The 15,565-nt window shown below is 36.7% G+C and overlaps 1 protein-coding gene across 1 annotated transcript in view; it reads right to left on the reverse strand.

The window, feature by feature from the left end:
- Window positions 1-15,565, reverse strand: part of NWD2 (NACHT and WD repeat domain containing 2) — a 146,436-nt gene that overhangs the window by 20,633 nt on the left and 110,238 nt on the right. Inside the window, exon 4 of the mRNA XM_072406347.1 lies at window positions 1,556-1,759. Coding sequence (XP_072262448.1) covers window positions 1,556-1,759 — 204 coding nt within the window. The remainder of the gene's footprint in view (window positions 1-1,555; window positions 1,760-15,565) is intronic.

Consider the following 15,565-nt stretch of genomic DNA (forward strand, 5'->3'; position numbering starts at 1 on the left):
GTTTAATTCCAGTGAGGGGCATGTTGATCCGATTTGCATTTTTAGACCTCCCATATATTAGTAATTTTGGGACCCTTGTAATCTATATGCATTTTAAGTTACTTAAATGGAATCTGATTAGTTTTAAATTATTCTGAAAATAAAATGCTTTTTGATAAACATGCAGTTCATCAACTGACCATTGTTTGTAAGATGCATATTACAGATGACTCAGCAGATCATCAATAGGAAGCATAAATATTTAGCAAATATTTGCAAAAGTATGAGCTGGCATATGTACTCTTTTCAGACATCCTGGTCTGTTCTTCCCCATAGTGGTAAGTTTAGTACATTACATATGTGTATAAAAATTGTGTCAAAAATTGATATCCTTCACATGAAAAAGATCTCATTCTTATCTCTCCAAATGAGGAGCTAATTTAGGCCAATCCCCCCTGAAGATTGGAAACAAGTTTATGTCACCACAACCAAATGCTGTTCCAACATTCTAGCTGTGAAAAGGAAATATAAATTGCTTTTGCAATGATATCTAGTTCCGTCCAGAATCTACATATTATGTATGTAAGTATATTAATTGTTTCAGGTGTTGTACTTTTGTGAGCACTTTTGCCCATGATTGGTGGAAATGTGTATAGGTTGAAAAACTCTGAACCAGGGTATACCAAATTATTTATATTTTAACAGGTATCCTTCTATATGGACTTATATATTCTATATGGAAACATTCTTGCACAAAAAGCCAGAGAAGTGTTTGAGAAACCAGTTAGGTTGGTTGTGCATATCTCAGCACTTAGGGTAATAGAAAAATCTTTAAAAACATCTTTCCTATCCTTAAATAGGCTAAAAACTAAGGTAACTACTACTTTGTGTGAAAAAACTTCAGCAGTTCATCCTGAAACTTTAACCAAATTTCATGAAATATGGCAGCCCTGGCTTCATAAGTACTTACTACTAACTGTTAATCCCCACTCTCTAAACATTTAGGTAACTTTATGTTCCTGTAATACCATTATTATCCATTCTCGGAAGTTTCACCCCCCTTTATTTTCTCCCCTTCTTCCCCTCCATTTCCCATACCGTCTCCCTCCTTGTCCAAGTATGTTGTTTTCTCAAAGTATCTTTTTGACTTACAGGGTTATTTCTTGACCTGTTTTATGATTGCTTAATTGCAATATCTAATTGTGCATAATATTTATGAACCTTGTAATTTTTCTAGTTTTGCCTGCTTTATGTGTTGCTTGTGTATACCTGATTACATGTTTACTATTGCAAATTTGTGTTACCCAATAACAAGGAAAACAGTGCCTGCAAGAATTTTTCAGCTTCCGCCTGTTACTTTTTCAGTGCATAGTTGAAAATAAAACAACTTCTAATGAACAGCAAAAAATACTATTGCAAGCATACTTTATACATAAGCCCCTGATTGCATAAGGTACTTTGAATTTTCTGTGTAATCCATTTCGCTGTTGGACTACTAGTTTATTGAATAACCTTTATCAATTACACATACCCTATCCCCATATAAAATAGCTCTCAGGTCACATGTAATACTCACAGGGTTGTTGTGACTCTTCAACATTTCTGCTTTTGGTCTAAGGTAATATGCCGGGGGGACTGCATTTTCATCTCTGCAATACCACTCTTCCAGGGTCCTCGTTTCCAGTTTGGCTTCGATAGCTGCATCTAGAATCATTTCAAATTCAGATGATTCAACCTCTCCCGGGATTCGGATGGTTCCATATTTCTCTCCAAGCAGGCCCTGCGCAATCGAATTAACACGGTTTACATCTGACATGGCAAGATCCCTATGGAATTTGGTTAATTAGGCTTAGCAGTACAAATTAAACAGTTCACTGCCATAGAATAAAATGTGAAACAGAGTGAATAAAGCTTACAAAGGATAAGTAAACAGAAAAAAACCTGTGTGTTTGTTTTAATGCTGTGAAGCGAGGAGTTTGAACATTCAGCCGCTGGAGGTTATCTTTACTAGGAGATGAAAGTTACTTGTATCCTGAGGATTGCTCATGAGTAGATGAGCAGGTGTAAACATTTTCTCAACTTAGTCATGTTTGACTCAAAATCCAACAGAACCAAAGAGTTATGGCATATGTTTGAGACATTTAATCTTTAAACTTGCACTGCTTTTTCAGTTTATAGGAGCAATGTATATTTCACCTGCATTTTACCAGTAATACAACAACCAAAGAGTTGCATCATTATATTTGGCTAAATAGGTTTCTCTTAGGGTGGCTTTACACATTCTGATAAAGGTAACTGATGGTAAATAATTTGAAAATACACATTGACGGCCAAATATGGGCCTGGGTTGGCAAGCTATGAGCTTTGGAATCAGTTTGATATTAGTTTTAAAATTTGTTTGAGAGAATTTAGAATTATTGACAGGCGTATCTGACTTGCATTTGACCTTCTTCAGACCTGCAGATGACTTGCCTCAAATGGATTTTGCATTCATACTGACACCTGCTTCATGCGAACAAAAGTCCTCTGACACAGGGAAGTGCTAATTAAATCCAAATATTGAATTCTAAATGAACCCTTTATACCACATAAACCAAATTTGATATGTGTGTCCTTGTGACGATAGGACAAACTTTTGCTAGTCATTAGGGATGAGTGAGAATGCCTCTGACAATCTTGCAAAAAAATTACCCTGAACTTCGATGGGTCTGCGAAATTTCGGCAAACCGATTTTGTGAATTCCATTGAAGTGCAGGTTCCCATGCTCCTTGGGCTGTATTTCTCATTGATAAGTACAGCTCAGGGAGTGTGGGAACCTGCGGTTACAGCTGACTGGAGGCAGCTCCATTGGGAGTTCATCTGAGTTCCACGGTCACCAGGCTGTACTTCTCATTGATAAGTACATCCCAGGCAGCGTTGGAACCTGCAGGCGAACTCCAGATGAACTTTCAATGGAGTTTATCAATTGAGAGTTCATCTGAGTTCAGTTCTCACAGTCACCGGGCTGTACTTATGGCTGATAAGTACGGCCTGGGGAGCATGGGAACCTGTGGTCATGGCTGATTGGAGGCACACAAGTGCCTCCAATCAGCTGTGACTGCAGGCGAACTCCAGATGAACTTGAACACGTGAGTGCCTCCAATCAGCTGTGACTGCAGGCGTACTCCAGATGAACTCTCAATAGAGAGGTTTGGACCTGCGTGTGCTCTATGTATAGCATCTTGGTCCATGCACCAGTTGCAACTGGGAGAGATAGTTATCGGTGCGATAACTCACACTTCTGTCACTGTTTAACCCCATCAGTACTTTAACTAGTTAAACTGGTGACAGCTGTGTATTAAGGTGTACCTTTTACTAAAGTCATACACTGCTACATCCAGTCATAGAGGTGATATGGCAAGAGCTATCAAAGATGCAGAGTACGGGCAATGGAACATCCAAGTTTTTTTCTAAACTTCACCTGTTTGGGCTATTTAGGAACTTGTATTCAGCTCCTGAAAATAAAACAGCCGTACAAGTTCCTGCTCTAACAAATGTTCTGTAAATGGAATTATCTAGGAAACACATAGCTTAATTATTAATGTCCTCACCTGTGCAAACTTGTCGAGCTGGCTGCATTTACAAATTGTTTGTATGCAGCTTATACACAGAAACTCATTCATGTTCATTACAGCATACATGTTTACAATCTGTTCTCTTCCTGCTTTATATGCATGAACTGGGATAAAAATCACATCATTATACAAGTATTATTTGTGGCTCTAAGGCATTATTAACAATGTTTCTATTCAAATAGAAGCATAGGAAGATATTTCCTTGTAATAGAGTGCAAGCTGCATATCGTTACTTAAAATGTGTGTTGAAAAATCAACCTTAGTACAGAAAAATCTGTTGTTTTTTAGTATCTCATAAATGGTGTTCTTGATTTTACTTAAGGTAAGTTCGTAAAAGGTGTATTTTACTGAGCATTTACCACTCCCAATGCAGCCACTTCCCACCATCTGTCAGATGGTAGTGATAAAGCATGGACTCATTTGGTCCAATTATAGCCCTTTTCACTGCTAGTCTAAGCTCAGCCTAATTCAGTTCAATGCATGTTCTAAAAAAAGACAACAGTTCAGAATTTGAGTTCCCAAATTTGAATCAAAGTTTATTTTGCCAACCACTCGCCAACTGCTTAATTTTTGCCTGGGGATGGGTTTTTAATAAATATCTCACCCATGCTTTTATATTTTATGTAGTGTACTTAACACTGTAAACCCATTCAACTAACCTGGCTCTACAATCTATTATGAATGCTGCAGCCAGACTCATCCATCCTTCCCACCGCTCCTCTTCTGCTGCATCTCTTTGTAGTTCTCTACATTGGCTTCCATTTCAACTTAGAATCAAATTCAATTTCCTGTGCTTTGCCTTCAAATCCCAAACAGTTATTGTCCCACTTACATTTCTGACCTGATTGAAAAATACCCCCCTAGGGGCTCTCTTTGTTCCCCCAAGGACCTAATAATGTCTTCCTCATTTATAACATTTCATAGGGCTGCTCCAGCTTGCTCTTACTTTCTGCACATTCCATATCCCCTTCTATTGTGTGCTACATCCCCCACTTCTTAGATTGTAAGCTCTTCGGGGCAGGGTCCTCTCCTCCTGTGTAATTTTTTGTATCTGTCTGCAACCCCTATTTATTGTACAGTGCTGCATAATATGTTGGCGCTATATAAATACAGGATATTATTAATTGTCAAGATATATAGTCATTCAGTCAGTCAGCTTAAAGGTCCACCATACCTAAAAATTGTTTCCGGGTAATGAAAGCATTTAGTATTTGATATTGGTTTTCTATTTCATATAACTGTGGGACTGGAATGTAGATCTTACCACAAAATACATAACACAACCTTTTTATTTTGCATATAGCCTACTAATAAGCTCACCTGACAACATGTCTGCAGTTTACATATTGACAAACGTATGATCTTTTGCTAAATGTTGCTGTGCTTTTTATTATTCATCATCAGAGAGAAAGCTAATTTAATATTTTTTTCAAATTCGTGTACAAAGACAAACTCAAGTGCAAACTACAGTAACAATAGCAGCCAATCAGATCTGATTCTGATTTGCTGGATTCCTATTGGCTACTGTGAGTTACAAGACTTCTAACAACATTATTGTTCTTTGTGTTGTTATAAACAATCCAAATGGATGACCAGTCCATTACAAGGCCTTGCTGCTGCCTCTGATGTTGCACTCCAGAAACACAACGATAGCTGTTCATGAATCTCTTCATCCAGAGCCGTAATCTCACCATTATCTCTACATGGTATCACGCTAAGTGCTGGGAAATGACAGGCTTTGAATACAAGGTGGTAGTTTATATCCTAAAACATCTGAAATACACTTGAAGAATATTTTGTGACATTTTATCTAGCTTTTCCTTTTTATATACTCTGTAATATAGGTACACAAATGTGACTTTAAATTATGCAAATACTTGCTTTTAGCAAAAACTGAGCTTCACTGGTTAATTTAAATTGAAAAATGTATGTTAATAAGTACAAAAATGAAACAATCCTAAAGTAATTAAAAAGGTAAAACGTTTATTTTAAATAATTTGGTTGGAATAGAACATTACCATCACTATCAGTTTTTTATTTACCATTTGGGTCTTTTTTGTGTGTTTTTTTACCAAAAACTTTTTTACTTCCTGTTCTGAAAAGAAAATTCCCTCTTAGACAGTTGTGAAGTGTTCTCATTGTAAGATTTCCCCTTGCTTTCATTCTTGATGATTTTTGTACAATTTACAGAGAGGAGAGAATCTCATTAATCGGGTTGCAGACCACAATAATAACCTGGCAGGGCATTACTTATCACTCGCCACAAATCCAAAGTCTTCAGTGTAAACATCAAAGTAAAAAGATGAATAAAAAAAGTATATATACATATACATATATATATATATATATGGTACAAAAATCTAAACATGTTTGGCTTATATAGAATGAGTAGGTGGCTCCTGGCAGCTGGCACCTTGCCAGTAGTTAGGTAACTCGCATCGCAGCACTGGTTCTTTAGAACCAGCATCTGCAATTTTGATAGCGGGCAGCAGTGAGTGGTACTGGCACCGCTGATTCATTCTCAATGCGACTGCTGAGGGGAGAAGCTGCTGGTAGCGTTTTCCAGGAGGCAGCAATTCACTGGCATGAGGAAGTGGTAAACACGCTGCAACCTCATGGCCAGTGTGAACCTAAAGCTGGGCACATATGCTATAAGTTAGCCATGTCTCCTTTACCAAAACTATTTTAGGTTACTAAGAAAAGAAAGATTGTCACACACACTGTTGATGTCATCATATAAATCCAACCAATGTAGTATCAAACATTGGCTCTAGCCACCCTTTACTGACAAATCTCACCCAAAGAGGCATTATAGAATGCCCACCATTAAGCCTTGTTGGATGAAACATGGAGGGAGCCTTGAAGAAATTGCTTCTTGCTCACAATCAATCCAAGGATAGACAATGAGGTCATTGACTAAATAAAAAATGATTATAGTGGAGTAGACAAGGGTTGGAAAAATATTTTATCTGTGTGTTTGACTAGCTTAGTGGCTCCCACTCCTTCAATTTCTTACATGGGCCAGTGGTGTCACAGAAAGAAAATATGATCTGTAATGTTATTGCTTAACCAATACTCAAAGCTAAAAAAAATAAGATTAAAAAAAATAGGTTTTCAGGACTTAATTATACAGGCTGGAATCTACGGCTTGGTTCACACCTGTGCCCTATGGCTCCATATGTGTTACCATGTTCAGTACTACAATGCATGGTAATGTTTGTAACAAATATTCTGGATGGTACCTCATTGTACCTTCCCAGACAGCCTGTGGTGCATTTCATGTACCATACTTTTAGGTATCAAAGTAAACAGAAAAACATTGAAGAATTTTTATTTTGTGTGTCCCTAAATTAACGAGCTGCCTAAAGCCACTGCATCATCTAAGCATCTGTAAACCGTGAGTCACCTATAGTTAACAGAAATAAAACATATTTTTAAATATGTATATTTATTATTAGTTTAATAGATTTTTACATCCTAACTTAAAAGTAAAAAGAGGAATTTTAATGTTAAAGAGGAGCTGTCTGTGGATACCTTAGATATTGTAATCTGATAAGATTTCATGGTGTATTTCAAACTGTCAGAAACTATAGCTGCAATACTATAAAGAAAACTGTTCCATGATACTGTTGTTTCATTCCTTCCAACAGAAGATTGCTATTTTATAACCACATTTCACCAGCAGATCTAGTTAAACCAGTATATGTGAATAAACTCCCCACACAATTGAATACTATCTTTAATACAAAACCAAAATCAGACATCTAAACAATTAAACTCTAAATGGAAGAGGATATATCAGCGTGCAGTCATCTCTGCTAGGGATTTGTGTAATTGCTAGACACTGCAATTTGGTGCCAGTAAAAACTTAAAGATTGCACAAAGCTTTTCTAAGGTGTAGCACAGAATGTCTTACAACATCAACATGATAATTACTGATAATTGCCAGGTTACAAATGACTGCACTGTACAGAGGCTCAGAAGTACATAGAAGTAGAAATCTTTGTAGTCACTTTGTTTATTTTATCACCTCGATACTAGCAGTGAAAATCAACAAATAAAAAAGGTTTGCATTTGTTATCAACCTGCCAACAAATCATTGCCGAAAGACCTGCAACAGCGTGACACCTGAAACAAAAACTGCAGGACAAAATGAAATGATCCATTTCTGGAATTGTTTGTTTGGACTAAATGGTCTTGTGTCTTTATATAAGCTGAATATGTAACTATGTAGCAGCCGAATTAATTCTGAGGTGTTCAGAAACATACTGTCTGCTCAAATCCAGCTAAATGCAGTCAAAATGATTGGAAGGCGTTTCATAATACAGATGGACAATGACCCAAAACATACAGCCAAACCAACCCAGGAGTTTATTAAAGCAAAGAAGTGGAATATTCCTGAATGGCAAGTCAGTCACTTGTTGAAGACTAAACGTCGGACAGAAAGGCCCACAAACAAACAGTAACTGAAAGCCGCTGCAGTAAAGGCCTGGCAGAGCATTAAAAAGGAGGAAACCCAGCATCTGGTGATGTCCATGAGTTCAAGACTACAGGCTGTCATTGCAGCAAAGGGTTTTCAACCAAGTGTTAGAAATGAACATTTTAATTTCAGTTTTTTTATTCGTCCATTTATTTTTGAGCCCCTGAAACGAAGTGATTGTGTAAAAAAGGCTTTAGTTCCTCACATTTTTATGCAATCTTTTTGTTCAACCCACTGAATTAAAGCTGAAAGTCTGCAGTTCAACTGCATCTGAGTTGTTTCATTTAAAATTATTTGTGGTAATGTAAAGAACTAAAATTAGAAAAAAGTTGTCTATGTCCAAATACTTATGGACCTAACTGTATACGTGCTTTGTGATGGCAATGTAAATTTGCTGTCTTTGTATCCTTATTGCATCATTGAATCATTCATGCAATGTAGGTAAAATATAATTAAAAAGAAGAGCCAGGAGGAAGAACAAGGCTTCTTACGGATTCTAATTACAGTAGCAATAAATACAAAGTACTATAAGCATCACTTTGTACTAGAATCTTTTTGACATGCAGTTCCTTTCGGCAGACGTATACTTGTCTTTCTTTTAATCATTGGTACCATGTTGGGTGTGTAATAGCTGAAGCAGTGATCTGATTTACTATAACACATTTATAATGACTTTATACTCCATGTAAATGCATTTTATTGATCTACTTAGTAAGTAAGGTATTAATTTTGATTTCTCCATCATATGCTAGTCTGACGTTTTACTAAAGTAATTAAACCTGATTCCTTTACACATATATATAGTATATGTAAGCAGGGCCAGATAAGTGAAAAAGCATAAACAAACACACACAAGCATCCATCCATAAAGTGGTTAGAATAACAGACTACATTCTGTGTAGTGGGAGTGTTATATTTTACTACAGTTTAAATTGCTTATAACTAATAATTAACAGATTTTCCACATTTGACCTGCAGGCCCAAATTAAAACTTTGCCATGGCGTTTCACATAAAAACACTGTCACTTTCATCTTTGAGGGTTTTTCTTCACTTGTTGCCAATTTACAGTTATAAAACAAAATAAGTAGCTCACTCCTTTCCATTTTCTCTCTAGTGGCACACACTACAGAAAGTGAGGAGAATAAATCCCCTGACAGAAATACAGGTTGCAATAAAAAGATGTTTCCTATTATAGTTAGAAAGGCATAAAACCACTATTAGGGTTTTATTGTTGATTGTGTTGTATTTAGTGAGATTTCCTCTCACATTCTTTTCTATTGACAATGAGGAAATATCTTTTTATTGGGGGCATGGGCAGCATTTAAAATATGAGAAAGCTTCTAACCTGTCACTAAACAAGACCTCAGAACCCAGATACTTGGGCACCCACAAAATGACTTTTTTCATTTCTTTATATAATACAACACTTAATTCTGTGTGGAAGCAACGCTCACCATATGTACAATTCCCATAGTGATTTCATTTTTACTGTGCTACTTAGACCAGGGATGGCCAAACTTTTTTAGTCAGGGATCACAATCTGAAATAAAATTTGACAGAGAGGCCGTGCTGATGGTAGAGTGAGAGAGTGACGTCATGGTGGCATAACCCCACCCACTCTCCCAACGCAGATCTGGGCCTGCGATGGGAGCGTGGGCCGGCTATGTGCAGGGATACAGCCCACCCACTCTCCAATCACAGGCTCTGAGCTTGCGATGGGGGAGTGGGCAGGCTGTGTCACTGCACACAACCCACCCACTCTCCCATCACAGGCTCCGATCCTGGGGACTTGTCCCGCAGTTTTGGCCGGTCCGCCCTTCTCCTGACCCTGCTTGGGGTGGCACTGACCAGAGCCACGGACCACCCAAAGTACCAGAGAAACATCCCTATTGGGCCACATACGGCCCGCAGGCCGTAGTTTGCCCATGCCTGACTTAGACCAATGCATACTCTGGGAACATCCTGACATGGATTTCTCTGCAGTGATATTGTCATGTTTATTTAGTTAGATGAATCCTGCTTTCTACCTACTGCTGCTTAGAGACCATATAAAGCATATACAAAAAGCAGACCCTAAATTATACTTGCTGGTTACTTTTAAGCTATGTTTCCAAGACCACATGTTTACTGTGGATCTTCTTTTCAACATCAATATGCCTGATTTAATAAAGCTCCCCAAGCCTGGAGAGGATACACTTTCATCAGTGAAATTGGGTGATCCAGCAAAACCTGGAATGGATCTGGTCCAGAATTTAAAACATTTGCTAACAAATAGCAAATGCCTTTTAAGAAAGCCATTTTAGATTTGCTAAATCACCCAGCTTCACTGATGAAAGTGTATCCTCTCCAGCCTTGGGGAGCTTTAATAAATCAGCCCTCTCTCTTTAGACTAGGAGGTCAAGGTAGAAGTTGCCCACATAGTCTTTGTCCTTCAAAAGTCTACAAGACCTACTTGGGCCCCACATTACTGTCCTCCCCCTCCAAAAAAAAAGAAATATCCCTATCTCTGTACCTACAAATTTATATTCCTATTGAATGTAGATATGAGGTTGTTTTCTAAATTGCTTTCTACTAGACTCTTCATCACCTTTACATCCTGACCAAGTGACCTAGTGGACATTGTGTTGTTCTTAGAAAACATGAGAAATTACAACAAAGGCCATATATTTTATGAATGCAGCATGGTCTAGGGTATTCTGTGTCATAATATTAGCAGATAATGAGAAAGCCTATAACCATTTTAAACAGACAATAATGAGTGTGGTACTCACATGGGTCACTCATATTAGTCTTGTACTCAGGACCAAGAGCATATATGAAAGCACATGAAACCCTATGGGACTTTTTACCTTAATGCATGGTTAATACAGGAGAGGGATACCCATTTATCACTATTGATATTTGTCCTCTCACTTGGGTCCTTCCTACAGAGAAAAAGAGCAAACATTAAAATCGAGAGCATAACAGTGGAAGGCATAAACCATCTCTCTGTTTCCTCTTTTTGATCAATATTAACATTTTATTATCCCCATAAGTACATTTAAAGTTGGGATCTACTTACTTATGTAATACCAATAACTAAAACTGCCTGACATATTAGGCTTCCAGTTTGCAATCAATTTTTAATATCTTAGAAACATTATGGCTTTTGCTATAGGGAACATTAAGGACCAGAAAATTGAACAAATGGTTGTTTTAAAAAACTGTGGTTGGACAGGATATGCTATGTGCAGTGGTAATTATTGTTATGTTTTATATTTGGCAACAATTTTGAATTTCAGAGTTTAAAAAATAGCAAATAGGATAAGCTGAGTGTAACCTGGCCTAAATACCTTTTATGAAGCTGCCTCAATGATTAAAAAACTTTTTTTTTTTTGACAGTTCCATACACCCCAACCAATATAAATAGAAAGAAACATTAACTTGTGGCTATCCTTTGCTTGAAGAGGCACGTGCACTTGGATCCTCCGAAAAACTTGCATTCTAGACCCTGCCTTTGTCCTTCTTTCATACATCTGGATCGGTGATAATTTTTTTTACATGTTCAGCTTTAGTGTGTTCATCATATGGAAAGATTATACAAAGCAATTTCACATCATCTGTATTTTGAATGCTACTGTTACTTTATTTAATCAAGATGAATTAAGCAAGATACACACACAGATAATATTGTTGGCTAGTTGGAGACATGGGAAACATTACGTCATGCCGATTATGTCTTCTATTTACTAAGCCTTACTGCCTGATTCAATCATTTTATAGCGCAGGCCATTTGTGTTGAAATTTGTACAATTCTGGGCTGAAACATCTACGTTAGTGTTGTTGCCATGAGATCTAAAGAAACTGGAGCATAATTCTTGCTGTGGCCCAACAGTTTGCAGAGTAGTTGCTATATAAATGAATTAACATGTAACATGCTAATAGGAAAAAATGCAGAGTAAGCCAATGAATAAGCTCACCAATCTACTGCTCCTCTTTAATGTACATTCGATAGGTTAAGGACAGGCAAAGGACACCACGTTTCTTTTCTTTAACTCTAGGTAGTGTTATCTACATGGTAATGCTGTTTGATGTGGCTGTGTTAATTTAGGGATGGACAGAAATAGAAATCCAAAAATGTAAAACAAATTTATTTTGTGTATTTAATCAGCCTAATTAACTTTTTTTCCCCCCACAGTTCAACTTTAAGGCTTTGGCTGTGTATATATTCCTAGGAAAACCATCCTATAAAAACGTTTAAAGGCCCATTGGGTGTCTTTTAAAAAAGATACCTCTGTGTTATTTTCCTTAGCGTTTGTTAGGTAACATCTGAGGTCTCTTGTGCTGACATGACTCTGGATTCCTGTTTTACAGGTGGTTATATTGCATCCAATGCATTTAACTGTGAACTGAATTGATTTTTCAGAAGTAATCCTTGAAATTCCATCACAGAAACAACAACTCGTCCAAGTTTACAATGTTGTGACAAATGCCTACTCTTCCCCATGGGGGAAATACAGTGTGCATCCAAGCATTACCATACAAGCACACATAATAAAAGCACAGTCCTGGAAGATATAATGTGCATTGGAGATCATGCACATGTTTTTCAGAAAACAATCTAACGCTACAGATATAAAATGCTTCAATATGGAATTAGCAAAGCTTTATTCTAAACTCAGAACACACAAACAATAAATGAAAGTTCTAGTAAAAGCTAGATTGAAATTTTGTTAAAGTAAAATCCATTATTTTCCTGTGAAGCTTGTTTGTATTTGTGTCCCTGTACATTTTTGAAACTTTAGCCCAATGTGTGATACTAATTTACAAGTTTACAGTAATTCCAGTTTGCCTTAACTGGCCCCCTTAAATCATTCCAGGGCTTTTTCCTAAGCTTGCAAATGCACCTTTCCTAATTTTCCCTGTGATAAAAACATGGTTGTCTTCATTATAAACTGAAATGTCATTTTGAAAAATTGATGGGAATCATTTTAAATGCAAATCCTTTTTTTCATATTTAGGAGGTGGAATGGACAAAGAAAACAACAGGTATTCTTAAAGAATTCACCAACTAAGGAGCCCAGTATCCAGCTACTGAGAATCACACGGTTCAATATGGGATTATATTATTTAAACAATGTAAATATACCTGCAGATAGTGCTACAAATGTATGTATGAGCATGTTTTAGAGTAGGTTAGGATTTTTTTTATTTTTGCTGTCTATATCCCGTTAGAGAGATTATTCTTCACTTTCTTCCTTGAAGACACAACTGGAAGCAATAAAATATCTCTTTAAATTAAACAAAATTCCCATAGAAAGTTGGGTTAGAAAAAGTTATCCCCATTGTAAAATATTCCATCACCTCAAAAAATGTCAACAGGACAAATATATGGGTGCATCTCCCCAGCACAGATGCAAACAGCAAACTTGACAAATGGTCTGTCCCTTCCCAGTCTACTCAGACATACATGAGAGGAGCTCATGGAAAGGATGCCCTGTGGATCAGATGATAAAGATGATAAGGAGGGTTATGCAGCTCTACAATCTAAAGTACACATGATAGAAACTACTTTTTAATCAAAAAAAAAAAAAAGTACATTTGTGTTACTTTATCAGAAAATGTCAGTATACCAAGAACTTTTAATTATTACCACTGGGGAAACTAGTGTTTTTGAGAGTATAGTTTGAAACATTATGGCAAACAAAATAGTGTTAGGGTTAAAAAAGGATAAGTTACTAATTAACCTTAATACAGATTTAATGTAAATGTTATAGTCATTGAAATAGTATGCATTGATTGCAGAATTAGATTTTTAATATGTTTCTGCTCGACCCATAAACTTAACAAAGAAATACCCCTAAAATCAAAGTGATTCATAGTACTTCTAGAGAATTGGTTAGAAGTCCATATAATGAACAAGGTTAAGAAAGTTAGAATTGTATTTTTTATTTCAGGGACTTTATGGGCTGCTCTCTTTAACCTTATCTAACTATGTTGTATTACTGTATATGCTCAAATTTTACTCAATCATAATTGTATCTACAAAAACTAGTAAAATACCAAATATATATACTCAATTATAAACCTAGGGCACAGAATATGGCCATTACTGCTAACATTCATAACAGTAATTTTTACAAATGCCAATAAAATGAATGTGAGTAAATACATTCATGTTGTGATATTTTCTAAACATTCATTTAAAAGATAAAAACAACTAAAATCACATGAACTATGTCTGTTTAACCTTTTCCCCTTTTTATGAGTTAAGGTATTTTGTAAATTTTAGTCAGTTGTGATGGACCACTTGCTCTTTGTTGAGCACCAGTAGGTGTTGCTGTGTCCGCATGAAAAGGTGTTACAAACATCTTGTCTCTGACAGCTCTGATCTGTTCAACTAGAGACAAATGCAGTTCCAGGTCATGCCACTAGGCGCCACCTGTCTATAAACCAAGATGCAATACAGGTAGTCCCCAAGTTAAGGACATCCGCCATACGAACGACTCCTAGATACGAAAGGGGCTTCCCTGCTCGCTGTGTGCAGAACGGAGTCTTGAAGGGAGCAGTTTGCATGACTTGCAGAAGAGGTTTTGCTAAACACAGCTGAGGTTGTGGGTGATCTTATGTACTGAGCTCTTCTGCAACCTCTTGAAACTCTTTAAAGGCCAACACAAACTGTGCAGTTGTTTCCTTTTGCATATCAAAGCACAGCTTGCTCCAGAAGTTAATGAATGTCTAGGTTCCATATATTTTTTTTTTAGCTTTCTTTCTGATTAGCTCACAGTGAGGCTTTTATACAGTAACTGACACCACACTGTCTAATAATATGTTGAGAAAAACATCTGTCCTAATTGCATTTAATAAAATAATGTACGAGTTCCAACTTACATTCAAATTCAACTTAAGAACAAACCTACAGTCCATATCATATGTAACCCAGGGACTACCTGTATATATAGTATTTGTCATACTCAAAAAAACCCTACAGGTTTTACTTTTCACTAAATAAAATTAAACAAGATTGTTTTGGCCAAATTACAAATAGTCCACAGCTTTAAATAGATATAAAGAAAGCAACATGAATGATGCAATGAGACCTCAGCTAATGTTTTTATATTCATTGTGGCTAGAAAGAGAAGGGGGGAAGAACATAGTAGATGGATGACAGCCTGGAAGGACAGGCACCATTGACATGAGACAAAATTTTAGTTAAGAAATGATCAGAAGAAAATTGATGGTGAAAATATAGGTCCTGCCTTTGAAATTCACCAAAGACGACAAGTAGACATGGTGGTTGTAAGGTAATGAATATCTCAAGAATTGACAATGACAGCAATGTTATGTTTACAAAAGGTCCAACTTTTCCTTACTATACTAAGTTTTTTTAAACAATCTCATGTCATACAAACCACTACTTAACCCCCTAACCGCTAAGCCCGTAATTTCTCGCACTAAATATTTTTGCTCTTTTGGTTAACCCCGTATTTTTTCGCCTACACTAAAATCCCC

This window comes from Pyxicephalus adspersus, chromosome 3 (genome assembly GCF_032062135.1).
Source record: "Pyxicephalus adspersus chromosome 3, UCB_Pads_2.0, whole genome shotgun sequence".
Classification (NCBI taxonomy): Eukaryota; Metazoa; Chordata; class Amphibia; order Anura; family Pyxicephalidae; genus Pyxicephalus; species Pyxicephalus adspersus.